At 35.6% G+C, this 27654-nt stretch overlaps 2 protein-coding genes across 3 annotated transcripts; one reads left to right on the plus strand and one right to left on the minus strand.

Annotated features, from left to right (window-relative positions):
* Window positions 1-307: 307 nt before the first annotated feature.
* LOC112016080 (uncharacterized) lies at window positions 308-8465 on the plus strand. Of its 2 annotated transcripts, XM_024048580.2 has the most exons (5): window positions 308-476; window positions 562-590; window positions 3636-4731; window positions 7304-7420; window positions 7552-8465. In XM_024048580.2, exons 3-5 carry the CDS (start codon window positions 3643-3645, stop codon window positions 8269-8271), a joined length of 1926 nt encoding a protein of 641 aa, XP_023904348.1. In that variant the 5' UTR covers window positions 308-476; window positions 562-590; window positions 3636-3642; the 3' UTR covers window positions 8272-8465. The 2 variants fall into 2 exon arrangements, with proteins under 2 accessions (XP_023904348.1, XP_023904349.1); XM_024048581.2 differs by having other exon boundaries at window positions 308-590.
* Window positions 8466-15333: 6868 nt separating this feature from the next.
* On the minus strand, window positions 15334-20181 carry LOC112016110 (RHOMBOID-like protein 1). Its single transcript, XM_024048620.2, has 6 exons — window positions 19293-20181; window positions 18293-18456; window positions 17191-17354; window positions 16823-17082; window positions 15844-15970; window positions 15334-15753 (listed from the first exon to the last, which is right to left on the minus strand). The coding sequence occupies exons 1-6, from the start codon at window positions 19724-19726 to the stop codon at window positions 15631-15633; spliced, it is 1272 nt and encodes a 423-aa protein (XP_023904388.1). The 5' UTR covers window positions 19727-20181; the 3' UTR covers window positions 15334-15630.
* Between the last annotated feature and the right edge of the window lie 7473 nt (window positions 20182-27654).

Genomic DNA, 27654 nt, shown 5'->3' on the forward strand with positions numbered 1-27654 from the left:
ACAACTTACCATATGAGATTTGTTGTTAAAATGTTGTAATTATAGCATTACTCATTTCCTTATGAGAAATGAAAGGTTTCTAACATTTTTACAATAATTCTTAAATGATAGATTATTATTGATGAGTAAAAAATTGATGCCAATGGTAAATCTAGATTATTACTGGTAACAGTAATTAGTCAAAATTATTTGTCTCATTGCTTTTGGTAGAGTCTAAAGAGTAAAGACGTGTATCTCAGCTTTACCAATTCTATACGGTCTATACCAATCGCCTTAAAAAACCTAACAGTCGCCATAACAACTATTTCACACTGAAAAATTCAGCTTGAACCATTTGGAGGCTACAATCGCCTTAACAAGTCAAGGTCTTTCACTATATATCATCGAACACTCCCACCCTGATTCCTCAATCTTGTTGAATCGTTTCCCTAATCTCTCTGCTCGTTCGCCTTTCGATTTTTATCCATACCAGTAAAGTGAGTCCTCGTTCTCTTTATCTCACTGATTAACGCTCCCAAGATTATTGCATAATTTTAATGGCTTTTGGTGATTCTGGCTTAGGGTTTCTCATCTAATCGATTTGGAATCAGGTCAGCCTATTTTGTTCCTCTTTGATTTTTTTTTGTTCTTTGTTTTTCGCTTGATTCATAGTTTGCTAGCTGATGAAGTCATGAAACTGTGGTCTGTTTGGTTGCTGGGAAAATAGTGTCAAAACAAACGAAATGTACTTTCGTTGACTTTCTCGGCGACCAAACAGAAGATGTGAATCCTCAGATTTCTTTTGTTTTGCTTTCAAATTAGCTCATATTATTGTTGCTCTTGCTTTGTTTAAGCAATTTTCAGGCTTGTGCTTGATTTTCTTCTATATATATATATTAGTGTTTGGATTTTCACTTCCCATGTTTCTGTTGATTTTAGATAAACGCATTATGGTGTATAGTGATGGTTATACCAGCTGCGTTTTTCAAAATTTCTTGGGATAGAGTTTTCTATCTATAGTAGCCTTGGTATGAGTTTGCAAAATTGACATTGTTAAGAGCTTGGGGCATGGTAGCCTTCCAAGACTTGCTGACAATGTTAAGAGGATTATGGTCTGTTGATCTATGTCCTCCTAGCAGAAGGATTGTGATCATGGAGTAATTTGATTTTATTTGGTTTTGTTGGCTGAACATTGAAATAAGTTTCATTGAATTATTAGTGAGGAGTGATGGATACATTCATGGGTGTTTGAATAAATCCTGGGCTGCTTTTGTAGCCCATATCTTTCTATTACCCTCCCTTCCATCGATTCCCAAAAATATCAAGGAAGACGATGAGGGAGATTAAGATTTGGGGGAGAGGAGGAGGCTGGTGTATTTAAAAGGTATGACTTTTTTAATCAATGCCTTCCTCCATTCACATACCTGATACCTATATCTTGTGGTGTTTTCTTCTCCTTACTTCAATCCCTAAAAACATGAAGGAATGACAAAGAAGATGATGGTCAAGATCATATAGCGAACACAATGTGACTAAATATAAAGATATTGGTTATATTGTTAAAATGGGTTATGAGTGGTAAATCACAAGAAGCTTAGGAGCATGATCAGTGCAAGATGATGAGTTGAGTAAGTTTAAACCCTTGGTATGTTTTTGATGATTTGAAATTTAGCCTTTATGTAGCTTTGTTTAGAATTTGTTGAAGATCGAGTTGTACTAAATGGGTTTCCATTTTATTCTTCTTTCTTAACTTAAAACCGTAGGTTTGATTTCATAAGAAAGAAGACTTGTCGGAAATTCTAGTCTTCTTCATGCTTATTGTAGTATTATGTTTGACAAGAAAGCATATCACCTACAAGCAATATGACTGGTTGGTCCTATAATTAAGTGTCAGCTAATTAAAAATAAGACATTTAACTCCAACTCACAAACTAAGTTGTCAAACAGCACAAACCTAAATAGATATCACATTCCTTGTGGTCAAACAAACCCAAACCTCCACCATCCCTCTACCATTGGGGACATCTAGCCACAAATTGGCTTCACCAACCTCCACCACCAATGATAAAACAAAAATCCCCACCAAGTTCATCCCCCCAAATCTCAATGCCATCGATTGTGGTGGTGATGTTGAGCCTAAACTTGGTTTGGGAGCTTGGGTTTTGTAGGTTGTGAGTTTAGGCCAATTGTGGGTTTAATTGGTGGTGTTGGCATGGCTGACCTTCACAATGGTTTAAACGATAGTGGAGGTGGTGTCTTGGGCTTTTGGTGGGGCTTTGACTTTGGATTGTTTCGTTTTAGGGGTGGATGGACTTGCCAGCATTTTATGCTGGCAAGAGTGATTGTTTGGGTGTGGCCAAGGCTGATTTGAAGGTGTAAGCTGGTTTTGGAGTGGTTTGGGTGAGTGGGTAATTTTGTATTTTGATGGTGGTGGTGTGGGCTTGAATGTGTGTTGGCTGTTACTGGGGATTTGATGACTTGTGGGGCTAGTTTCAGATTGGTTTGGTGTTTGGTTGTTGTTGAGGGTTTGTTTTGCCATGAAGGACGTCAATCGGGGAGGACATGATCGTGAGTTACACAGTGGGGTTTGTGGTGATTTGGCATTGAATGCCATGAAGCTATGGAGGATAGTGGTATATGATAGTGATTTGGGGTTGTTTGGCCACAAGGGAGAAGTCAAATCTATTTGTGAAGTTTGACACCTCAATTTGATGATGTGTTATTTTTAATTAGTTGTTGCTTTATTATGGGACTGTGGATCCCTTTGATACAATGTTTAACATAAACTTAATGTCTTGGAAGCTTTTATGCTATTGAGGGAAACAATGACGGCAAGCCAAGAGATTGAGGCAAATAAAGAATTTGTGTCACGCTTATAGTTGGTTAAATTATAGGTAGAAAGTGAAATTTTGTGCAATTGAATGACATGTTTCATGTATCAACCTTAATAATCTACTAAAAATGGCTTTGGATGCCGTAATCATTGTCGAAGTTCTATATGAGCTAAATAAGCCTATCTTATATCTCCCCTTTCTCACCCATGCCCCCCTCTCCCCCTCCGAGCAACCATAAAAAAAAAAAAAAAAGGACAAAAATTAGGGAAGTATTGATACAATTGATTTGGTCAACCATATGGCCACCATTGTTCCAAGTAACATGATTCCGACTAGAGGCCCATTAGGCACTTCTGAAGTTGCTAGTTGGACTCAAAATACTCAATGCCTTTAATAATTAGGCTATTGTGGAGGAAAAAATTTATTTCTGGCACTTTAAAGTGTTACGTGATTATTTAAATTGTTTTGAGAATTGGCAAATGAGTTGGACTGGTTTGATAGCTGGCATGTCTTTTGGTCCGGTGTACCCCTTCAATTGCTTTATAATCAAATTTATATATGATACAATTTGACTTAAGCTTAATAATCATTTTAGTAAAACTCTAATCATTAGACCAAAGCTTCTCTTGTCCTTATTGCTTCAATTGTATAACTATAATTTTACTTATGAATAAATTTTTTTTTAAAAATTTATAACGCTATTGCCCAACCTTTGGTCGTACCCTTGATTGGACCTCTAAAACTTGATCCTCTCACTTTAATCGGTTCATTCAACAGTCCAATATCCAAAACAATGATTATACCTTCTTTGTGATCATACAGGGCGGTCATGGATGACACTAATGGTCAGATTGTTCTAACCCCCGAATCAAAAACTGAAAAGCTCGATAAGACCAAAAGTGCTGAGACTAACGTACTTGTATGTGAGCTTGCTAAGATCAATGGTGAAGAATCCGTTATTGCGATTGGGACCGAAGGCATGATGGTTCGATGTGAACCAATTAAGATGAATGATGAAGAATCCATGATTGTTACTAGGCATGGAGACGAAGATAAGGAAGAACATATAGTCGAAAAGACAAATGATGATGAAAATACAAGAGAAAAGGTAAGAAACAAAGAAGAAATGAATAAGGAGGCAAGGAATGAGGTGGTGACATTGAATGACAAGGAATTGACTAAGGCGAAGGGTGAAAAGAAGGAAGAACACATGGTAACAAAGGAAAATAATGAAGAAAAAGTAAGGAATGAAGAAGAAATGGATAAGGGAGTAAAGAATGAGGATGATATTGAAAGGGATTCTAAGGAAAAGATTAAAAAGCCTAAGAAAAGGAACAGAAGGAAGAAAATGGCTTCGAGGAATATCAATGCAATGATGGCCAAGGATGACAAGAAACTAGAAGACTCTTCGGACAAAATTAGCGAAAGGAAGAATATGGTTCTGAGCGGTTCTAATAAAGTGGCCGTTGGTGATTCTAAGCAACCAAAATCTTTAAACACAAGTCGCAAAAGGAAAAGGATGGCTAGGGTTACCAATGCATTGACCACTAAAGGTGCAAACGAGTTGGAATCATCTGACAAGAAGACCAAGAAGGGGAAGATGGCTTTGAATGGTTCTAATGAAGAGGTCACTAAGGATATTGGCAAGAAAAAATTGTCAAAAAAAAAGACAATGGAAAAGGTGAAGAGTATGGGAATGATATTCATGTGTAGTTCAAAGACAAAGAAGGATTGCTATCGCTACAAGGTCTTAGGGTTGCCTGAAAACAAGAAAGATATCGTACTAAAGATTTATGAAGGCATGAGGTTGTTCTTGTATGATTTTGATTTGAGATTGATGTATGGGGTCTACAAAGCCACAGGACCCGGGGGTTATAACATTGAGCCTAGGGCTTTCAAGTCTGCATTCCCGGCTCAGGTTAGCAATCAAACAAAGTAAATTTCTTAATATAAAATTTGTCTAATTGATAAAAGATTGATATTTCATGAATATGAAGGCTATTGCTTTTGGTTCCTCATTCTAAATTTACAGGAAAAGTGCTTCTAAGTAAATGGAATCCACAATTTTCCTTCTTGTATGTTCACTTGGAAGGGTTTAGTAGTTCTTGTTATATAAGAAAGGCCACTTTGGGGGCTACATACCTCTCTTTTATCCCTTGAGCCACTCATTCTTTATTTACGCTTTCCTTGTTTTTCTGTGTTTGATTGTAACCCTAAAAATGCTTTTGAAAACATTTATAAAGTTTGGCTTGCACGGAATATCATTAATATTTTATTTAAGTGGGGTGGTGTTGTAGAGGGGCTTGTGGTGTTGGTAGGTGCAAATAGTAGTGGTGAAAGTGTTGGGTGGTGGTGGCAACAATGGCAACACAAAGAAATTGAGGGAATAAATCCAAAAAACATTTTTCGCTTGTTTTCGTTGACTTTAGAGAATGCTTTTTATTAACCAAGATTTTTTATTGCACTAAATATTGGAAAATGAGGAAAACATTTTTTGTCAAAACAAATGGAGCATTAAGATGGTCAAGATTTGATTTGATCAATAGACTTTACTATCTAAGTTGATTGACATTGTTACAACAACAACAATAAACCTTAATCCCAAATTGTTTTGGGTTGGCTGTGGCTATAGATGCTCAACAAATTAGTTAGGGTCAGCCTCATGTATTCTTTTCTTCCATTCTATTTTATCCGAAGTCATGGTTTCTATTACTTAATTGACATGTCGTTTTTAACTACTTTTATTAATGTTATTTTGTCTTCTTCTACCCTTTTTTTTTCTCATTCCCTTAACTTACATCAACTCATGTTTTCTTACTGGTGCATTAATTGCTCTTCTCTGAACATGACCAAACCATCTCAAGCCACTCAACCTTATCTTTTCATCAATAGGTCCCACCCCTATTTTTAAACGGATTTCTTAATTTTGAATCTTATATTTCCATGTATTTCTACTTATTCATCTTAATATTCTCATTTTTAGTTATATTCATGAATATGTTGATTCTTAATAGCCCAACATTTAGTACCATAGAGCATAGTTTTGATTTTGGGGGTAATGTTTGGGTCTAGTGCGCACTAGACCCATTGAGATAATGACACATGTCCACTTTTGGACACGTGTCACCATTTCAATGGGTCTAGTGCACTGGACCTAAACCTAACCTTTTATTATTATTATTATTATTATTATTATTAATTTTTTTTCTATGGTACCATAGTTGGTTTTATAGTAATCATTGGGCTGGGATGGTCATTGAAGGGGAAAAAAATAACAGGGAAAAAAAAAACACTGAAAAGAAGGGGTTCTAATTACTTGTCTTGTGGTAGTCAATGAGGTCAAGTTTCAACATTGGTTGGACTTGATGAATATGCATCATGCTTGAAAACCTCCCGTGCATTTGGAGGAAACTTGGGGGCGATGTAATAATATATTAAGTTTAGTATGGTAACCCTAAAACTATGATAGTTGATGCTATAAAAAAAAACTACGGTAGTGGTCTACATATTTAGGGTGATATATTAATATATTGTAACATACAACTTCTCAAAATATATATAACATACCTTGATTTTTAGGGTATCATGCCATAAATCCATATATGGCTGATGCAAACTTAGTCCGGTGCTACTTAGTATGGGGTTTAGGGAGCGACCTTAAACAATTGGGAATAAGGTTTGGTTGAACTGAATTGAAATAAGTCATAGCAGAAACACTTACCTTTTGAACTAAGTTGGATTTATGAAGTGGCCTTAGTGAAGGTGTTCTTTTTCTTAATGTTTTGTATGTGTTTTCCTCAGAGGCTCTGTTTGTTTCATTTTTCAAAAAGTATTTTCTATAAATCTATATAATTTTCCTATGTTTAGTAGCAACCTTTAATGAGTAAAAATAGTCTCCTAACTTTCCTTATTTAGCTTGCTGTGAGATAGAGTTGTTTTTTTCAAAAATATTTAATGGAAAACAATCTAAAAAAATAAGCCATACTTTTGCTATTGACCAAAGATAGTTTTCCTTTAACTCATTTATCTGATGCTACCAAACTGGAAAAGATGAAAAACTATTTTTACACAAGGTTTTCCATCGAAACAAACAGTGTGAATTGCTTATTTGTTTTTCACTTATAAAAAAAAACAGAAAAACAAAAATATTGCCTATTGCTTTTCTTGGAGGGTTTGAATGAGAGGGATTTTTTTTTCTTGCCTTGCAATTTAATTGAACTTCTCCTAGGATAGTATTGCAATACCTTCCATAGTGGTCATGATATTGTATGATTGGAGGTATTCCATCATATCGTCTTGTTTTATGGGATAGCATGTTGATTATCCATTCATATAAATTGGAGTGAAATTATGACTTTTATTTTATTTATATTTTTTTATTGCAGTGATATTAAGATTCTCATTAGGTATGAGTATACCTAGTTTTGAATAATAGTGGAAAGTTTTAAGTAAATAATAATGTGTGAAAATTTGGGATTTGTTTCTGGTAGGTGCGCTTCACTGTTATGGAGGATTGCTTGCCGCTGGCAGAGGAAAAGTTTAAAAAGGTCATCAAGGATAATTATTACGCTAAGAACAAATTCGATGGTCAATTGACCTCTGAACAGGTTTGATTTTGTTTTCAAATTGTGGAAGATATGTGAACAGAAAATTATGTGGCATCATACTAGTATGGATTGGGTTTCATTCTCTGCATTTTATGTTAGTTGATAGTGATTGTATCATATACTGGTTATAGGTGAAGAACCTGTGCAATCTTTTCCGATCTGCTCATAAAGTTACGGAGTCTAAAGGGATTGGCAGAAGTCCCAGGGCGGAAACTCGCACTTTTGGAAACCGAAAAAGAGCCAGGCGGCACAAGGCAGAAACTCACACTTCTGGAGACCGAAAAAGAACTAGGCAACATAGTCGGGAGCGAGAGAGGAGGCACAATCGGGAGCAAGAGAGGCACTATGCTTATGGTGGAGGCCGCCTGTATGGTGAGAGGCCTGTTTATGAAAGGGATGCATTTCCATCTTCCCTAGTGCATGCGACTCTACCCCCACCTTTACCTCAACCTTTGGGACCCGCACATCCTTTGTCATCATATGTTTATGAGAGGGCCTCAGAGTTGGGTACTTACAGACAGGAACCACTCAGTGAGCATCATGATCGACGGCTTTCAGATCTGGAACTGAGGCACCGAGATGGGATTGAATATCGCGATCCCTATGTTTTAAATCGGGATCCCTACCTTTTGTACAGGGAGCGGCCTTTATACCGTGATCCGTTGTATTCTACAGGTGCACTACCTGAGTACCGTTTTGCAGAACCACATATTGACTATCGACCTCTGACAGGCCCTCAACCACTGCATGAGTTCCGTACGCCCACAGACCCTCTTCGTGAATACCATCCCCATCCTCCCACCACCCTTTTACCTGAATACCATCCCCTTCCACCCCTGCATCGCTACTAGATCAGTCTCAAGAACTGGGAAGACTGGTAGTTCACATTTCAGTTGTTTATAGTTTATCTAATGCATGAATTTCTGCAAAGCAATAATTATTCTGAAGTGGCTTTGGCAGTTCCAAAATGAACTTTTTAAAAGACTCCAAACTGTTAAAGAGTTGTCTGCTCGATCATTTCCAAATAATTAACCTGGCATTTTTAGTTTGGCGTCTCATGATTAATCTGACATATTACTATTGTGTTCTCTGGTCCTAGTGAGGCCGAAAATATTTTGTTTTGGAGTTCTTAATCTTGTTCCCCCTCAAATGTTTGGTCTTTGATGTTAGCTGTTTTCTTCCTTTTTATTCCCGTGTTCTTGTCCCTGCTTCAAATTTTTGTTCTGTCAGAGGACGGAAAATGACTTCATTTGGAAGATGCATGCAACTACAGAGGATGGTATTGCAAACCTGGGTTGTAGTTCCTTCTTTAGGCATCTTCACGTACTCATAAACTAGCTACTAATTGCAGTCCATCTACCAAAATAATCTAATTGCTTAAATGCATTCTAGCATGATTATCGTAAAGGCCCCAGAAATGCCGTGTCTACAGATCTTTGAATCGTTTTACTGCAAAATTCAACAACTTTCAGAAATCATGATGGCACTCCAGGCAATTGGGGAACTCGGGTTGTCTTCTACTCTAAACAGAGTGGTAGTCACTACACACTGGGTGAATAATTGTTGTTTTTTTTTTTTTTTTTTTTTTTTTTTTTTTTTTTTTTTTTTCAGCGCTTAGAGCACTCAGATAAGTGGGTGCATAATAGAAAAAGTGGTGAAATTTACACAATATTGCTCAAAACTCACCCGCATCAGACTGTGTATTGCCGTGTAAAAATGCAAGCTAGCTATAGCCTATAGTAACCGTGTATTGGGTAAGAATGCAAGTTAGATATAGCAATTGTGTAAATATACATGGTTACTGTAGCTTGCATTTTAATTTTTTTTATTATATTTTGTCTCCCCTCTCTCATCGTATTCTCTCTCGTCCTCTTAACTCTATTCTCTTACTATCTTCTCATGAATCCCAGCATCTCTACAAATTCATCAAAATCATCCTAAATTTAGATCTAAACTCATTAAACCCATATATAGAATTTTAGATCCCAAACTCATCAAACATATATGAATCACTATACCCATTATATATATGAATCTTCAAACCCATATACCAAAAAAAAAAAAAAAAACATCAAATCCATGTTGCACAAAAGAAGAAGCATTAGTAGCAGCGGCAACAAAAAAGAAGAAGTTGTTTCGACTGGATTAGTGAAGAAGAAGAAGTTGGTTTGACTGGATCGGTGGATCAGTGCTTGTGGAGGAGATCGGTGCTTGTGATAAGGAAGGAAATCTGTTCGTAAGATAGAGAGAGGGCGAGAGACAGAGAGAAATGTTTGATTGAGAATCTGAGTTTGAGAGATTAAAAAGAAGAAGAAGAAGAAGAAGAAGATAAAGAGATAAGGACAAAAAATAAAAAATGAATAGAAATGATTATTTAAATAAAAATGAGTGTATAATAGATAGTCTGACGCGAGTGTTTTTTAAAAGTGATAATCTAAAACAGAAAAAAGTAAGTTCTTACACTAAAATAGACATGAAATTTTACACATATTGATGCTAATGCTCTTAATAGCCTACATAATGTTGTGGAGGTTACAACTGCAGCAATGTCAAGAATTGAATCCACTACCCCAGTGCTAACAGAGGCTAATGGCTTTAAAGGCACACTATAGGTTGCTAAGTCCATAGTAACTACAAAGGTGTTGATTGAAGGTGACTGTCTTAGTTGTTTTGAAGCTCCTTTGCAAAACTCTAATTCACATTGTTTGATTATTACAGATGTTATTAATGAATGTTTGTTGTTAGCAAAGGACTTGGTGTCTTGTTTATTTTTCTTAAGCCCCAAGATTGTATGATAGAGTTTCCCATCTGCTGGGAAAATGGGCCCTTCAAAATTTAGGCTGGCTTCCTCACCAAGTCCCTCCTCTTTTGTGTTGTGGTGAGAAGAGAGGCTACTTTAGCCATCCTTTTGTTTCCTTAGTCCTCTTTTGTTGGGTTGCTTAGTCAATGAAATATCTCTATTCGTTTTAAAAAGAAAAAAAAAAAAGAGTAGAATTCAGGTCGTCCACCAATTGTCTTCTGTTAGTCGATGAAGGGCTTATGATCTCAACATATATTTTCGCATTATTCCGTTAGAATCCATGTGTTATCAAAGTTTGCAATGAATTAAGGGAAGAAGAGAGAAAAAGATTGTCTGGATGAAGGAAAAAAAAAAAAAAAAAACCTATATTTTATGATTTCTTTCTTTTTTGTTTTTATCTTTTTTTTGGGGGGGGATTTTTTATATTATTTTAAAACTACACTATCAGCTGTTAAATCTCATTTTATTACGTTTTTTTTTTTTTTTCAAATTTTAAATTTTAAATTTTAAATTTTTTAAAGTTGAAAAATCATTTCAATGCTTTTTCCTCTACTTGATGAAAAAGCTACTACTAAGCCAAGGCCTAGGGGTGTTGAATACCGCATAGATTTTGATGATTTAGCAGGTTTTGCATAGTTTGATGCTTTGGCTAAAACAAGTGCATTGTAGTGGACATCAACTTGTTTATAGCTACAATTAGATTCGAAACAAGTTTGTGGGGAGTAAAATTAGCGGTTGTCAATTTTTGAGAATATTTTTTCGCTTATTATCTCCATTTTTTTTTTTTTGGGTATAAAAGGAATTCATCCATAACCTGGTTCTTGTGCCAGGCATGCTTATGTTATCATAGTGGATTGTTGTTGTATGTGTAAGCAAGTTGGGGAGTCTATGAATATGTGCCAGGCATGCTTATGTTATCCAGTGCTCGAACTATGCTTATGTTATCATAGTTCGAGCACTGGAATGACAGTAATTTGTATAATTTGATAACTGAATGTTTTGGAAAATGCTGCAATTTAGTGAATTTTATTTTTAATTGAAAGGAAGATTGAATTTCGTGAGTTGCACCACCCTTATGCAAGTTGCCCTGCATGCTTTTAGATATCAATTTATATTGTTTGCTTGGTGAGGATGCTAAGATGCATTTATATGAAAATGCTCTTAAAATATCTATGATTATTAATAGAAAATGAAACCCATCTCTTTTAGCATTTTAAAACATCCATGATTATTAGTTTTATGGAGGGACAGTGCTCTGTCATTATTCAGTGATGCCCTTCAAGATGTAAAGGGTAAGATGCTGGAAGCTTCTATACATTTGTGAGAGGTGACTCGGTGAGCAGTAGGTTTGGAGTTTTATTTGCCATTCTAGTGCCAGTTGGGTACCCATAGAAGCTTGTAACATTATTTCATAATGTGTAGGCATTCAGGGTTTTACTCTTAGGGGTGTCCCACTGGCCCATACCTTGAGGGTTTCCTCATCATTGAAAAAAAAAAAAAAGAGTTTTTGGTTCTTGTGAGACACTTGCCTTATTTGTTGAGGGGCTTAATTTAGGCCTTGCTAGGAAATGTTTTCAACTTCTCATCATGTGCTTTGTATTTTTCCATGCAAGTCCCTTTTTTTGCACAAACTTGGCGAGAAATTACATAGTGTGCTGGTGCAGCATTGTGCATGATTTGAAGATAGTATTCTACAATTCTATTTTGTCATCTAGGTTGTCTTTCGAATTAGATGTCTAACCTGGCACAGGAAATTAGGACAATGAACAATGATCTGTCAGTTTTAACTTAAGAGACTCCAAATTTAGGTATTTTAAGTCGTGATTCATTTCACTTATATATATATATATATATATATATATATTTGTCTTGCTTGAAAAAAAGAATTTTTAAAGAAAGTCAAACAAAACTCCCCTTAAAATTACAATAAAAATTTTATGAGAGTCAGATAAAATATCATAAAGGCCATAAAAGGAATTCTTGAGGGACCAAGCAATCAAGCATCCAACACAAGAGGATAATTTCCTTAAGAAATTGGTTGCGTGCTCCTCTTGATGCAAAAAGCCCGTGCTTTGTCCAAACTTATATTTTCACTAGACCAAGCACAGTGAGTATCAAGGCATTCTGTGAGTTGCTTACCTCTGACATTCAAGGTCCACAAAAAAGGATAACGTTGTTTGCATAGAACATCTTTGGAGCATTGTAGGCGACTTTAACACCTTTTATCACCCCTAAGCTAATCTACCTGTTAAAATGCGTCGCTAAAACTTCACTTGCCAATGGGTTATACCTCACACCTTAATTAGAAGGAGAGAAGCTGGTGTAGATACTATTACTACCACTTAATAACAGAGAAAATTAGACAATTGAGATGCATCATTTTAACAAATTTCTCACAGAAGACAAAAGCTCTTAGGACTATTAGGATAAAATCTCACTCCATACTATCATAGGCTTTTTGAAAGTCAAGTTTGATTCCCTAGTAACCTCTCTTCTTCTTTGTGATTTTTGATGGTATGAACCATTTCTTGTGCAAATACCACATTTTCTGTGATCCACTAGTTTGGCACAAAAGTAAGATGGGTCGGATCTATCAATTTCCCAAGTACAGGTATCAATCTTTGCACCTTTATTCTTGCAATGATCTTATAACACTTTATATAATCTTATAAATGGGAAGTGACTAAAGTTGCAGGTACCTTGCTTCTTAAGGGTGGGAGTGATAAAAGTTGTGATCATTTTCTGTAGTAGCCATTCATCCCTAACATAAAATAAAATAAAATAATAATATTAATTTTTTTAAACCTTTTTTTATATTAAATTAAAATTCTTATTTGATACATACAATATAAAAATTCTACTCTAACATAATCTAAGTTTATATATGTGTGAATCCCACTCTTAAAAACTTAAACCTCGATTCTTGGCCCCCCAACACTCATAAATACTTATACTTATGGAATGATCATCGCACCAAGAGTACACATAGCTAAAAAAACCCATAACAATGCTGTAATAACTTGGTTTTCACAGTTGATCAATAGTGTTTGTAAGATAAGCTTGACATCCCATCACCTTACATAGCTCCTCATTTTCTGACTTCAGATATATGAGCCAATTAGATTCTCCAGGTTTTAAGGAAATTGAGGCTGATCTGATTGGAATAGTCATCAAATTGATCTATGAAATAATCTCCTATATCCTTCTTATTCTCTAACCAATAGTTTGATCTCAGTGATGAAGTTTTTCCTCCTCTTAATTATCATTGCTTCTCTTTCAAGATTAGCTTTTGTGAGCTTTTGCAAGCTGTAAATTTCTTTACTTTTCCTTTCTAATTCTTTGATCCTGGATTGCGTCTAGCTAAAACACATTCTATTCCATCTCCTCAATTCATGTTCGGTTTGCCTTAGTTTCCTTACTTGAAGTCATTTAAGCCCTCAACATGTTTTTGCCATGCATTCTCTACCATTCCTATGCTTGCTTCTTCTTTTGCCCACATTGCTTCAAATAGGAACGACCGAGATAAGAAACAAAATCCATACGTGTATTCAAAAGGATAGGATTTTGACGGCTGAAGCGAAAACTCGCCCCTAGCCACCAAAGAAGCCACTGATGGTGCTCATAAAGGCTAAGATAGGCAAAGAAATGTAGACCCACAAAGGGCTAGATGACCTACAAATGAAAAGGGTGACCCACATGAAATGAGTGGCACATGGCCGACAAAGGGAGGTAGATGACCCACGGACGGGCAGAGACAAGCACCTCTCAGAGCAAAGCTTGCGAGATTGGCGGAGAAAAGCTTGAGCGCACGATAGCAAATGGCGCTTATTGTGCACCAAAAGGAAAAGAGTCTTTGTGCAGCCCTAGTAAATAACTTAAAATGGACAAAAGGGAGTTCTAATAAATCTAAATTAGGATCTTAAAGTCAATTATATGGATTTTGATCCATTTGCTCTCTAGTCTAGTCTTGTAAGTTATACTATATTCACAATCTCTTGTTTTTGAATCATCATGGTAAAGATATAGATTATTTGAAGGATATCATCACGCCCTTTTAGTACAATGGTAATTCCACAATTTTAAGTGCTTATGAGAGTGGAGGATAAAAGCCGGGGTTTAAGTCAAGGATATTATATGATTGTTACAAACCCCTCACATTCCATGTTGCATGATTTTTTAAGAATTTAAACATAGAACAAAGTTTGGTCCAAAAATGGTTGGAAACTTAGGCTTCAATTCATAATAACACGTGACTTACTTAAAATTATTGTATAGAATTACTTAAGTATGATTAAGTGAGCCATGTGCATTGTACACAAGAGAAACACGTCTTCTTCTTACTATGGGTTGAAGCCTAAGAGTATGTTCGTTTGGAGGGATTTTAGGGAAGAAGATGATAGAAAATTGAGGAGAGAGTATTTTTAGTGGATGTCTGGTTAGGAGGAAAAGAATTCTCTTAAACTCACCAAAATGTTTTCTACCCAAAATGGAAAGAAAATTGAATAACCCATGTGACGAAAAATGTCACATGGGTTATTTCATTTCTTTGTCAGTTGCTTTTTCTTTTTCTTTTTTCTTTTGATTTTTTTTGTTTTTGTGACTGTCTCTCCATGTTACCACAAGTTTCCCTTTTTTTTTTTTTTTTGCTTTTTTTTTTCCTTTATTCTTTTTTTTTTTCTCCTTTGTTTGTTTGTTTGTTTTTTTGGCTTTTCTTGTGCTTCTCACTAGAGCTCTTTTTTTTTCTTTTTTTCTTTTTTAAAGGAAGTGTACATAAACACTTTTTTTATTATTATTTAATGTAGATATAATTATAAATTTATACCAACTTTATTTTTCATTCTCTTACTTTTCTTCTCAACCAAATATATAAATTTTTCATCTTTCCACTTTTCCATCCTCCCAAACAAACACAAATAGGAGAAAATTAAATCTCTTCTATCCTCTCATTTTTCTATCCCTTCCCATTTTCTATCCTCCCCATTTTTTCACTCCTCAAATCAAACATACCCAAGTCTCTAAATATTTTTGGAGCTAAATTTTGTCCACTGCCACAAAAGTTGTGATATAAAGATACATTAAGGTGGATTTAGGATTGGAATATGTGAAAGAAGACTAGCAAAAAATATAAAATACATTCTATTTTATCTTGCTTGTTATCAATACACTTGGATCTGTATCCAAACAACTCCATTTGAGCTGCAAAAAATAGAAGCAGATATTTCACTTTTTTTTTTTTTTTTTTTGGTTGATGAACTGCTAATATTTCACAAACGAAGGAGCATTAAAATAACGAATAAATGATAATAGTAAACATTTTCTGATCAATATTTTGTTATCTACATATTCAAGGAATCATATCCGCGGAGCTGTTAAAAGAATGGACTCAAGCAACCTTCAATCATCTTGTACATCAATTACAGAGCCGGGTACATAGCCGCTCAACCTGGGAAGCATTATTATCTGACAACAAATAAACGCCACTTCTTCCGTTGCCTATGCATGTCAAGTTCAGTTGGTTTCCAATTTGGGTTGACTGCAATAACATTATATAAATATCAATATCAATAACAAATGCATACCTCCCCCTTCTCCCAAGAAAAAGAATAGTAGCAGCATCTCTTACCTCACAGTACATTTTATCTGCTTTGCATTTCCACTTTGAGGTAGGGACACAGCTCATATATTGGCACCAGGAGCAGTAATCATTCAGGTTAGTCCCTCGTAGGAGTGTAATCAGACCAGCAGTATATCTGTCAAGAATTACAAAATTTCAATTTAGAGAACTCCATGATCTTTCTTTAAATAATAATAATAAGTAAATTCCATGGCCTAATAATACCAGGCACTTATAAGAAATACAAATCCTCTATACCACTTTTTGTGTACTATTTTATATTTTACCAGTCACAACTTGTTATATATTGATATATATATATATATATATATTTTTTTTTTCCATTTTAAACTTCAGTTATTTTATAAGGAAAGTAAAATTAATACCTGGCAAGTTGTGATTAGTAAAACATAAAATGGTACACAATGTAGTACAAAGGATATGTATTCACTTATGAGATAAACTTCATAATATCACCATAATGGCAAAATACATATAGTGTGTTTTAATTTCCAACCAATCCAATTAGGCAACATGATTCATGAATCTAACAATTAGCTTAAAGCAGTTAGGTAGGCTATCTGCCGACGATTGAAAAGATTTCTATATAACAAAGTTAGAATCTCAACCAATGGAGAATTTTAACTTTCCACAGGGCAGCCTATTTACCTCTTACACATCTTATATTACACACATACAGAAAATAAGTAATGCACCCTTTTACCATCTCCAACCACAAATAACACAACACAAAAATCCTATCCCAAGACCACGCAAGGAAAACAAGTAGTGTGCAAGGGTTAAAGTAATGCATATACATCAGAAAACAAGTAATACACCCCTTCTACCAACTCCAAACACAAAGAAAGACGTAATCCAAAAACACTCCCAACCTGCCCATAAACTATGCCAAGAAAACAAGCAATGTGCAGGGAATACAATCAGATACATAAAATCGACAAATAAAGAAAGGATTCTAGGAACATACCCAACAACCAATATTATCACAGAGAGAACCCACAGTATATACTGATATGTCTTGTGTTTAGATTTAACAGTTGTTGCAATAGATCCAGGAGGAGAATTCTTTTGGCTAACCCATCCAAACTGAGGGCGAATCAAAAACACAAATCCAAGAAGAAAGCCAGAAAGAAATCCTCCAATATGAGCAAAATTATCAACATGTGGTAGGATTCCAACTGCTAAATTTATTATGATGATGACAATAAGAGTCAACAATGCAGCTAACTGCACATAAAAATTTGAAGGTGTGAGATGATTGTGCCACAAACGGCTAATTCAAAAGAAGTCAATATTCATTAGGAGGCTTTGCCAAAATCAGAGAACTCTATTTACCTTATTTGCGTATATTGTCCAATTTGTAATTAGCTCCGAAAGCATGCCTCCTAGTAAACCAAAAAGTGCACCAGAGGCACCAACAGAGATCCGTGATTGAATAAAAAGAGCCGACATCAAACTCCCTCCGAAACCAGATATGACATAAAGTAACCCAATTCTAACTATATGACAAAAGATAGAAAGATATTAGAATTTCAAACTACGAAGGCGAAAGAATTCTTCATTGAATGACTAAAGCAGTTACACAAAAGAATTGAGATATCATATTTCATATTTTCTATTATTCTCTTCCCAGCATGATGTTTCTTACAAGGGGAAAAAATTTGTCTTGGAATATTTCCATTTTTCAGGAAGTACATTTGCAAGATCTACATATGTGTGCTTGTTTTAAAAAAATTTCAACTAAATGGAATTAGTCCAACAAAAAGTTTATAAAGCCTGATAACACACTCCACCATAGACTAACTTCCTGAATCCTGCCTAAGTTTAGCATAATTCTTACTATCTCTCTCATTGTTGTCTGCAACCCTTATATTCCTTGAAATCTATCAAACATCCATGGTCATAGTTTTATACAAGTTATAATCAACACTAGGATCAATTGTCCACCTATCTAGGATTAAAATTAAGTGAATACAATGCAAAACAAATCTGAATCTGATTGTAATTTGTCTCAAGCCATCAATGTATAAAATTGCAACTGGTTTGATATAATCATAAGGGTTTATATTGGTTTGATAATAACTCAAGTCACATTTATTAATAAAGCATAATTTTGATTATTGTCAAATATCATCCCTTCCATTTCCCCATGTATGGAACATTTTTCTATAACCTGCCCCTGAAATTCTGCAACTTTGTTTTTAAGAACAAATTGATATACAATTACAATTCCAGATCTATCAGATTTGAGGTTGATGTTATAATTTGAGAGAGCGTTCAATTCCAATTCCGTGTACCAAAGAGACTAGAAGAAACAAATTAATCAGGGATATAGTAGTGAACATCTTTAACAGATACAGATTCATGCTAATATAATTGATGATATACAATTGACATACACATGAGAACAAATTTAAAGATGAGAAGGGATGTATACCAAACCCAAATTCTTGCTCAAGTCGAATTCCAATGAATATGAGACTCAACATATTGGCAAGTATATGGAAAACTCCAGCATGTAGCCATATACAAGTGAACAAGCGCCATGCCTGGTGCTTATGGACCACTTTATCCACCTCAAGAGCACCCATCTTCATTAACCTGAAAAAGTACAAACAAATCAGCGCATGATCGATATAAAACACTAACACCCTCCTGCCACCCCTATAATTGTGACCTATGCAGATTTATCCACAACCAATAGATCAATACCAAGTCAAATCAAAGATAACTACACCATTAGCAATTATCACTTAAAGGGCGCATGTGTGCATCCGCTAACACAAGTTAACAGTGTGATTTTAAAAAAAATGATTGAATCATATTAACCACAAAGTAGAGAATTAGCTACTTCCAGTCTAGATTACTTGAATTACATCAACACAATATCAGCCAACCAGGGTTCAAAGCAGGTAAATCTATTTTTGTCAACTGGGGGGCCATTTTGCCTTCTCCTTACCCTTAAGTAAATCAAGAATCCATCCCAGGTTTCTTGATCGCTCGCAAGAGATGTTACCAATTGAGCAAAGTAACACCCACTTAAACTCCCTTATTCCTTGGTACAGGCGAGATCCCATCTCATGTACTTAATCAATTAAGCAAACTAACACCACTTAAACCATTTACAAGAGACTTTACCATTTAAAACACCGTTCCCTTCCTTGACATAGCAGGCGAGATTCAAACACAGGTCTCTCTTGATCTCTTAACAATTGAGCAAACTGACTAAATACCCAGCTAGCTTTTTACTGTCTAAGCACAAATCCCAAGTTCAGTAGTTACATTACATACATTAACCATTAAAAAAACTCAAATAAATTTAAAATAAAAATAAAATCCATACCAAACCATTAACCAGCATTATTACATTACAACTCAAAGCAACCAAAATGTAATATTGAGAGAGAGAGAGAGAGAGAGAGAGAGAGGAAGTTTACGTGGTAGAAGAGGGACCAAGAAGAGGATTGTCTTTGAAGGTCTGGAAAGCGAATCTGCCGAAGAAGGTAGCAACGCAAGGAGGTGAATTCTCCGGGCAATTGTTCAAATACATTGTGATCACGAACACCACAAAGTTTATCACCACAAATGTCGGCACCAGCCACGGCGCCCACCGCCTGAACGGCCTGAACTCCGCCCTACTCGCCGCCGCCGCCGCTGCCGTCCCCCGATTCTGTCTCTGCCTCTGCCCATGCCCCTGTCGATGCCGATGCCGATGCGGCTGAGGCTGAGGCTGAGGCTGAGACGACGCCGTAGTAGAAGGAGTGGGACCCACGCTATCAGGGTGGACAGAGTTGTCGCCACGGCGTGATGTATGGACCTTAATCTCGATCTGGTCCGTCGGTGGGGAGGACGAGGACTCTCTCCTCCCCATCACAGCCTTTGGATTTATCCGACGATGAAAATATATATATATATGTACGATACTTTGATTTGGTTTCAGTTTTTCAAAAGAATGAATGTGTTTTCTTAAATTAACTGAGGCTGGGGAAAAGTTTTTCCCATTTGGTGTGAGTTAAAAGGGTAAATAGTTGGGAATGTGATTTGAGAATCTAGCTGTGGGAGTTGTTTGACAACGAATGATTCATTGGGAAATCATGAGAATGCGAGAGAGTGAGTGAGTGAGTGAGAGAGGTTTGTAGTTTGTTTGTGAAACAGATGCAAAGGGATGGATGATGAACATTTAACGCGGGGGTTTTTTTTTTTCATTCTTATTCTTAGTTTGGAATTGGAGGGGGAACAGCTTTTAGTACCAATACCAACTCAAATTTCTGTGTTTCTGTTTGGTTTGGTAAACTTTGGTTGTGCCAAATCAATGTTCTCTTCTTCTTTTTTTTCTTTTTTATTATAAAGAAAATAAAATGTTCCGTATTGTTTAAAGTTATTATTGTTGTTGTTTTTTATGCGTATATATTCTTGATTTGCAATGGGAAGGGGAATTACTTTTGGGTTTAGTTTGTTCTGTTTCTGATGTTACACGAATTCTATGCTAAAAACGTAGGACTCCTTCTCTTGCTAGTCTTTTATATCAGCGACATCACCACATGACATCAGATTTGTGCAATTGTAGTTTGTACCTAGTTCCTAGTTTCCTACTGCGTACACACCTTCTTCTATGGACGAAATTAGGATTCGAAGTCGCAAATATAATATTCTTGAGATGAGCAAATATAATTTTTTATAGACTTATTTTTTAAAATTTTAAATATATACTTATTATTTAATATTTTAAAAAAATTTGGGGGTGGCCACAGCCCCCTCTTCTTGTACATAGTTCCGTCCTACCTTCTTCGAAGGACAAATAATTGTATTTGATTGATAGATCCACCGGTATAGTGCATAGATGGCATGAGATATTGACACAAGACTATGTTTTTTAATTTCCATAATCATAAAGAAAATTATCGTTGTATCTTTTCAATTGTAATCTTTTCAAATCTTAACAATTGTTAAAAGTTTTGTAACTTTTAATTTGAACGTTTTCAAAAATATTCAAATTCAAATCTCCTACCCTTTTTTCAGGAGAAAGGGATCCTTTATCCCCTTTTCCCATCTGATGTATGCTAATGATAGCAATCAAGGAGTATCTGCTCTAATAACACTAGAAATGACTTGATGAGGGAGTGAAACAAGTTCTACAAACGAAGAGAATTGATCCAAGAATTTTTGGCTTAGAAATCTTGGAACATTTTATGCGCACCTAGAAACAAGGGACAACTAGGTTTTCGGAAAATTAAAAAACTCAACCAAGCTCCACTTGCAAAGTTAGCTTGCATGGTGGTTACAAAGTACGGTTTATGCATAAGGTTGCTAAGAAGTAATTACAAAGTGAGAGAGAACTGGCTTAAGAAAATCCCACCAAAAGTAGTTTCACCAATCTGGAAGGGGATTGCCAAGCAACTGATATGCAAAAGGGCATGTTTTATCATTGGAGATAGGAGATATATGGTTTCAGGGGGGACCCATGGAATCATGGATCCTATGGTCAGATAGTTTTACCGTTTTAAACCAATTCTTAAGAATGAGCCATTGTTAATCAAACCCTAATTTAATTTACTACTAACAGTATTCGAAATTATTTTCATATTTTGCATTTAATTCCCTTAATTTCTTCCAATTTTTCCCCCAGCCAATCCTAATCAGATATTATGGAGGTCAAATCCTTATCAAATTAATTAATTTTGACAAAAATCAAGGGTGCATTAATGTGTGATGGTAGGATTAAATTAATCATGTCTGTGCTTGCTTACCATTAGTTTTCGGGGGCCTTTAAATGTTTTGGCATCAGAATGGACTAATTCTACCTATATCACTTGGTTTATGTTAAAAAGTGTGTGGATTTCCATAGCCTAAGAAGTTAGTCCATTCAAGGCATCATGTGAGTAAAATTGAAATTTTTTTTTAGATAGGCATCTGTAAGAAGGCCATAACTTATTCCTTAACCTGGTTTTGCTCTATCAATTCAGATGCTAAGAACCTGGCGAAAGGAGTTGCAGCCACTTTCTTTCAACAAAGTACATTTAACCCTGTGACCCACTCCTCAAATCTGTGTGTTGGGAGGAGGTTTGGGGATTTTATACTTTAATCAAGATTTTTGCAAGCATTCAAAAGGAAGAGCACGTAGACAGAATTGTACCCTCTAATGTCAAAAGACACAGACAAATCAAGGGAAATATCAAAGCACAGTAAGTTACAAACTAGTACACCATGGAATCTATGTTATCTTCGCTTTCTAGTGCTTCTGTGTCTTGGGTGCCTAGACATGCTAAGATGGCTGCTCACACTCTAGCTAAGTGGTCATTATCTCGTAATTTTTTGGGTTCCTTTGATTTAGGCAACTGCCCTCCCTGTTTTGGTTCGGTTATTAGGGAGGAAGCTTGCTCTTTGATTGTAGTTTTCTTGGTTGTAGTTTTGTGTGTTAATAATGTTTGTCTTGTCAACAAAAAAGTACACCATGAACCCCAACAAAAAAGCACATATGCACCATGCATAGAGTTAGCTAATAGCTAAGGAAATTGTTGAAAGTGGGTGTCAAGGAAAAAAAAAAAAAAAAAGGTGTTGTTTAATAAATACTTCACAACAAATGCAATCCATCCAAAGCAACCCTTTAAGAAAAATGTTGAATGAATATCAATTAGCGGAGTTATGAAGATAAGGTTGCTAGCATTTATAAGCTACATGATTACATCTGAACTATTCATTGCTTCATATGATGCCAATTAACTTGCGTGTCTCTATAAATTCTAACAATTCCACTTCCTTCTTAACAGTTATCTTTAGCTATTCATCCTCCAAAAACTAGATAAGGTCGGTGGCTTCATGTAGGGTCACATGCACCATCCTATCACCAATGGCAATCCAAATTTCCCAGTCAATCAAATAAAGCTATAAAAGGTACCATATTTCATACAACGTTATATCATGTAGTTCATTGCCAAAATTGATATTCAATTCTGCATTTGAGAATTAGAATTCAGGTATACAGACCGAAATTTTATAGGCAACGACACTTTCTATCAAGATTTTTATGAGTTCCAAATTTCATAATAATGCTGGCCATTTTATCTTCAATACTTCACACTTTTATCAAAGGTGATAGTTTTACACTTATTTTACTTAATTTTTTAAAAAACAAAAAAGGAGAAGAAGGATGAGAACCATGTGATGAGTGCTATAAGACCCTTTCAATATCATAGTGCAGAGACCGAGTCCTACGATTTCTTTCCCCTCAATCTTAGCAGCTTTTCCTTTAGTTTTAGTTGTAGGGAAATCGACTGTTCTAATTTTGCTATAGAAGTCTTGCTACTCAGCAGAGGAATTATGTGCAGGCTTAAGTTTTAATTTGTAGACCCTTTGGTATTTAAAACATAATGAATTTCATTACCAAGCTTCAACCTAGAACCACTGCAGCCATATTAGAGTTTATAATCATACAGCATACCGGGTCTTCTTCTTTCTTTTAATTGGATAGTTGGAAAATGTAGGATTTGAATCCTAAACGTCTCAGTTAAAAACACCAAGAAATACCAATTATACTACTTGCTCTAGTGGGTCAGTTTTTATATGAACTAGATGTAAAACTAAAACAAAAGGATAAAGAAATGATCAACGCACTAACAAGCTTTGTTAAATATTCGGTTAAGTACAGAGAAGAACAGCCACTTTGTAAGGATGAAACACAGTAAATTTTTGCCAACTTCAGCCAGTTTCAGTTCTGCAAACTGCTTCTGTGGTAGAAGTTCAAGGCATAGATTTGTGCAAAGAAATAAATGATTGGTCAATATTGACCATTTCAATTTTATTCTTCTTCCCTATTCATATTAATAGTCCGTTAAAATTAAATGAATCTTTTTTTGGTTGAAAACTTTCTTCATCATTAGGAAAGTTCTGATTATCAAAATGTTGGCTTCCTTTCATCTAAAAACAAAATAATGTGAGCTTCCTTATCTAATACGGAACTTCTATTGAAATCAACCCTTTTTTTGTTGTTGTTTTTAATCCAGCCAATGATATGCACAAATCACAATCCCCAGAAAATAAAATCAAGAAGTCATTATTTATCACTATATAGTTTTTTTTTAAACTAGTATTATGCCAATGCGATGTACGGCTTAATTAAAATTCATATGTAAATAGTTTTTTTATTAATTTACTTAAAATTAGATAATAGAATAGATAAAATGTATGTGTGTGTGTTTGTATGTATGTATATATTGAGTTTTAAGGCTCAATTTATCAATGGATTTCAGTTAGCTCAACTGGTAAAGTCTCGGCTACAGATTTAGATTCGAACGACTTCCCTAGAATTTTTTTTTTTTTTCAAAAAAAAAAAAAATAGCTATCATCAACTTTATAAAAAAAAAATGCAATAAAATCAATGCCTTACAAAGAATAAGAAAATAAAATACAAAAAAAATGTTAATTCAAGAACATGGTTTCAAATTATTGGGAAGACATCCTCTAGCAATATGTGTCATTGTTTTCATCTTTAGCAAATCTAGTTGGTTTGTTTGCTGCCTCAAATACATTGGTTCAAATCCTATTACCAAAAATATATATATATATATATATATATTAAAGCTATGCAATTTTTCACATAAAGGAAAAAGAGATTGAAAGATTAAACTTGCTTAATTACCTAAGAATATCTAACCAACCATGTATAATAATGACCAAATAAAAAGTAACTTAAATGAAGTATCGAAAAGAAAGAAATATAAATCAACACATGAACTTAAAGTTACAGTGGAGTTCCTATTAAAAAAAAAAAATTTGAGAGAATGAAGTCTAATATATATGCAAATGCAATGTTAGCAAAAAGAGTGATGGAAAAAACAAAAGATAACAACAACTAAGTTCTTGTATTTATCTAAAAAATTGATAGAGATGTTGTGGTGGGCCTTTTTGCAATTGCGAGCTGGGCTGCCTCCTGCCACACTAAGGCCCAAAGGTTCTTGGTAGGAGAGTCAAGACCGGCTTGGCTGCAACACACCCCAAATCGACTTGTGCGCAAACTAAGGCCCTTTTGCTAAAACTTTAGTGACATGCCCATGACAGAGGAAGTTGCCCATGACAGAGGAAGCTGTTACAAAAGGGTTATGGCAGGCAAATATAATATAGCAACAATAAAAGGAAGTATGCTTACTGTCAGCCGGAAAGCAGAAAATATTGAATGAAATAAAAGGTAAAGCAATGCAGCAATATAAATGCAATATAAATAAGACGATAATAACAAGAGAGAAATAACACCAATGCTTAATCAATAAAAAGAAAGAAGAAATGGTTAGTCTGCCATGCTTGGTTGTCTTACGGGATTAAGTCCAAGGAGGGAACCACTTTTTCAGTGTGAGTAACCTCACAGGGAGATCCTGCTATGGAAATTACCCACTTTAAGAGAATGGGCTTAAATGGCTTATGCTCAAATTCCTTAATCTTTAATAGAGAGTAGGTTTTTAGAGGGAGAGAAGAGATTAGCCTATTGGTGCATGCCTGCTATAACACTCTTGCCTACTCTCTGTTGTTTCTTTCTAACTCCTCCTTTTTCTTTCTAAGTTTTCTACTCCATTTTTCTCTTTTTTCTTGTTCCCTTGTGGGGTTGTTACATTCACTCTTACTTTTCTCTCTTGATGCTCCATTCTTCTTGTTGTACTGTACACAGCAAAAGGCCCTTTTATACTGCCTGTCGTGAAGGGTTTTTACTATTTTACCCCCTTAACTGCTTTTGTCTGGGTGAGAGTGTCCTTCCAAACCACCCACTGGTCTGTCAGCTGCTCAACCACTACCACTTACTTATACAGGCCGTGCCACATCCTATTACTAGACAAAGAGTCTTATTTTGTTTGTTTGCTCATCATGGCATTCCCATCTGGATAAGGGTGGGCATTCTCTCTCACTATCCCTTATGGCATGCACCTAGTGATTCCAACTCATCTTTCCCTTTTTTGGGTGGTATGTCATCCCAGCAAGACATTTTCACCAAAAGAGTTTGAGCAAGAACCTCAGAATAGGCTCTTCCCTTCTTCCCACCGCCAGACCATACCCTCTCTTACCTTTGACTCATGGCTCACCACTCCTGTATTAGCTGGGTACAAGTTGGTGGTGCCTGAGCATTGTGCATGCTTCACTTCCATGTGTATCCATGACTTGTTTGCTGCTCATGAGCTTGTCATGACTTGAAGGCTTGTCTGTACATTCTGCCGCTCATTCTTGACCTCTTGTGGCGTGAATGTTTCCCTGAGCCTTCATTTTTTATGTCTTACTTCCTTCCTAGGCTGGGTCTTACTTGATTGTAACTTATTCCTTCTCTAATCCATCCTTTGCCCCTTTCGTAGGTCTACTAGCACTTCTGTCATGCCATCCTGTCATTTCTGCAGTGCTATTATATGACCTATGCTTTTTGGGCTCCTTTTGGGTCTGCTGTATACTTTTCATTTGCTTAATTCCCGTGGCCCAGTATTACCATTGGGCTAGCATTCATACTATTTTGGGCTTCCTTGACCCATTTCGTTGCTTCTGGGCTTCCTTACCTCACCTCATCCTTTTGGGCATTCTCGGCCCATTTCCTTTCCTTGGGAATCCTTGGCCCGTTTCCTTTCCTTGGGTATCCTCGGCCCGTTTTACTCCCATAGGCCTTTACTAAGTCTTTTGGGCTTCTCCGATTCAAATTACCATATCCCTTACTCATGGGGTTCATAGGATTTCTATTAGGACATATTTGATTCAATGTTAGGAACATATGTCACTATTTTATATAATTGGCTAATCCTTTAATAAAACGCACTTTACTTGTAATTTGGTAGATCTAGGATGCGTTTAATGCTTCAAGAAACAATGTTTCATGTTCAAGTGTTAAAACCATGCAAGTCTGTCCAAGAATCAAGTGATGAAGTGCCAAATTTTAAAGCTCGACAGCTAGCATCTATCGAAGTTTAAAAGTTACTGAAACCTGTGGCTCGACAGCTAGCTCAATAGATGGCTATCTATTGAGGTTTATGAAACTCAGTTTTTCAAAATTGTTTTTCATCCAATCTGTAACTGTCTGTTTGGGCTTTCTTTTCTCACAACCCTAAACATATATAAGGATTATTTTAAGGGCTGAAAAAGGTAACACACGCACAGTTGCACAAGAGCACAATTTCACAAGTGAAGAAAAGTGTAACCAAAAACCTAGGTTACCCTAGTTCTTTTTCCTATTCAAGAAGCTGCTGTGTTTGTACACCATAGGGTTTTGTGACCAAGCAACTTCATAATTTTCATCGTGTGATGCTAAAGAACTTTGCAGCCAACATCCTTCTCAAGTGTGTGATCAAGTCGCATACTGGGATATGCGCAATTAGTTAGTCACATACTGGGAGTCGTGCATTGAAAATGAGAGATTATCACTACAGAACAAGTCCAATTAGGTATTAGGGTAAGAATTCAACTGTAGGTTGGTATAAGGTATTGGGATTCCTTTACTTGTAACCGCTTGTTTTGATAATGATGGATTCTCGGGAGTGGTGACCTTAAAATCACCCAATGGAGTTTTTACCTTGTAGGTTTTCTCCATTTATAAACAAATCACCATGTCAATTTAATTTTTATTGCATTTAGTTTAATTGGTGATTTGTTTGTGCTGCCACGTATTTTGTATGTTAATTTGATTAATTAATAAACTTGACTAATTAATCAATTATTATATCACAAAGGGTCAATACATTGTTGGCCTGTCACTCTTGTTTTGATAATGATGGATTCTCGGGAGTAGTGACCTTAAAATCACTCGATGGGGTTTTTACCTTGTAAGTTTTCCCCATTCGTAAA

Source organism: Quercus suber, unplaced genomic scaffold (genome assembly GCF_002906115.3).
Source record: "Quercus suber isolate HL8 unplaced genomic scaffold, Cork oak 2.0 scaffold_203, whole genome shotgun sequence".
Taxonomy (NCBI): Eukaryota; Viridiplantae; Streptophyta; class Magnoliopsida; order Fagales; family Fagaceae; genus Quercus; species Quercus suber.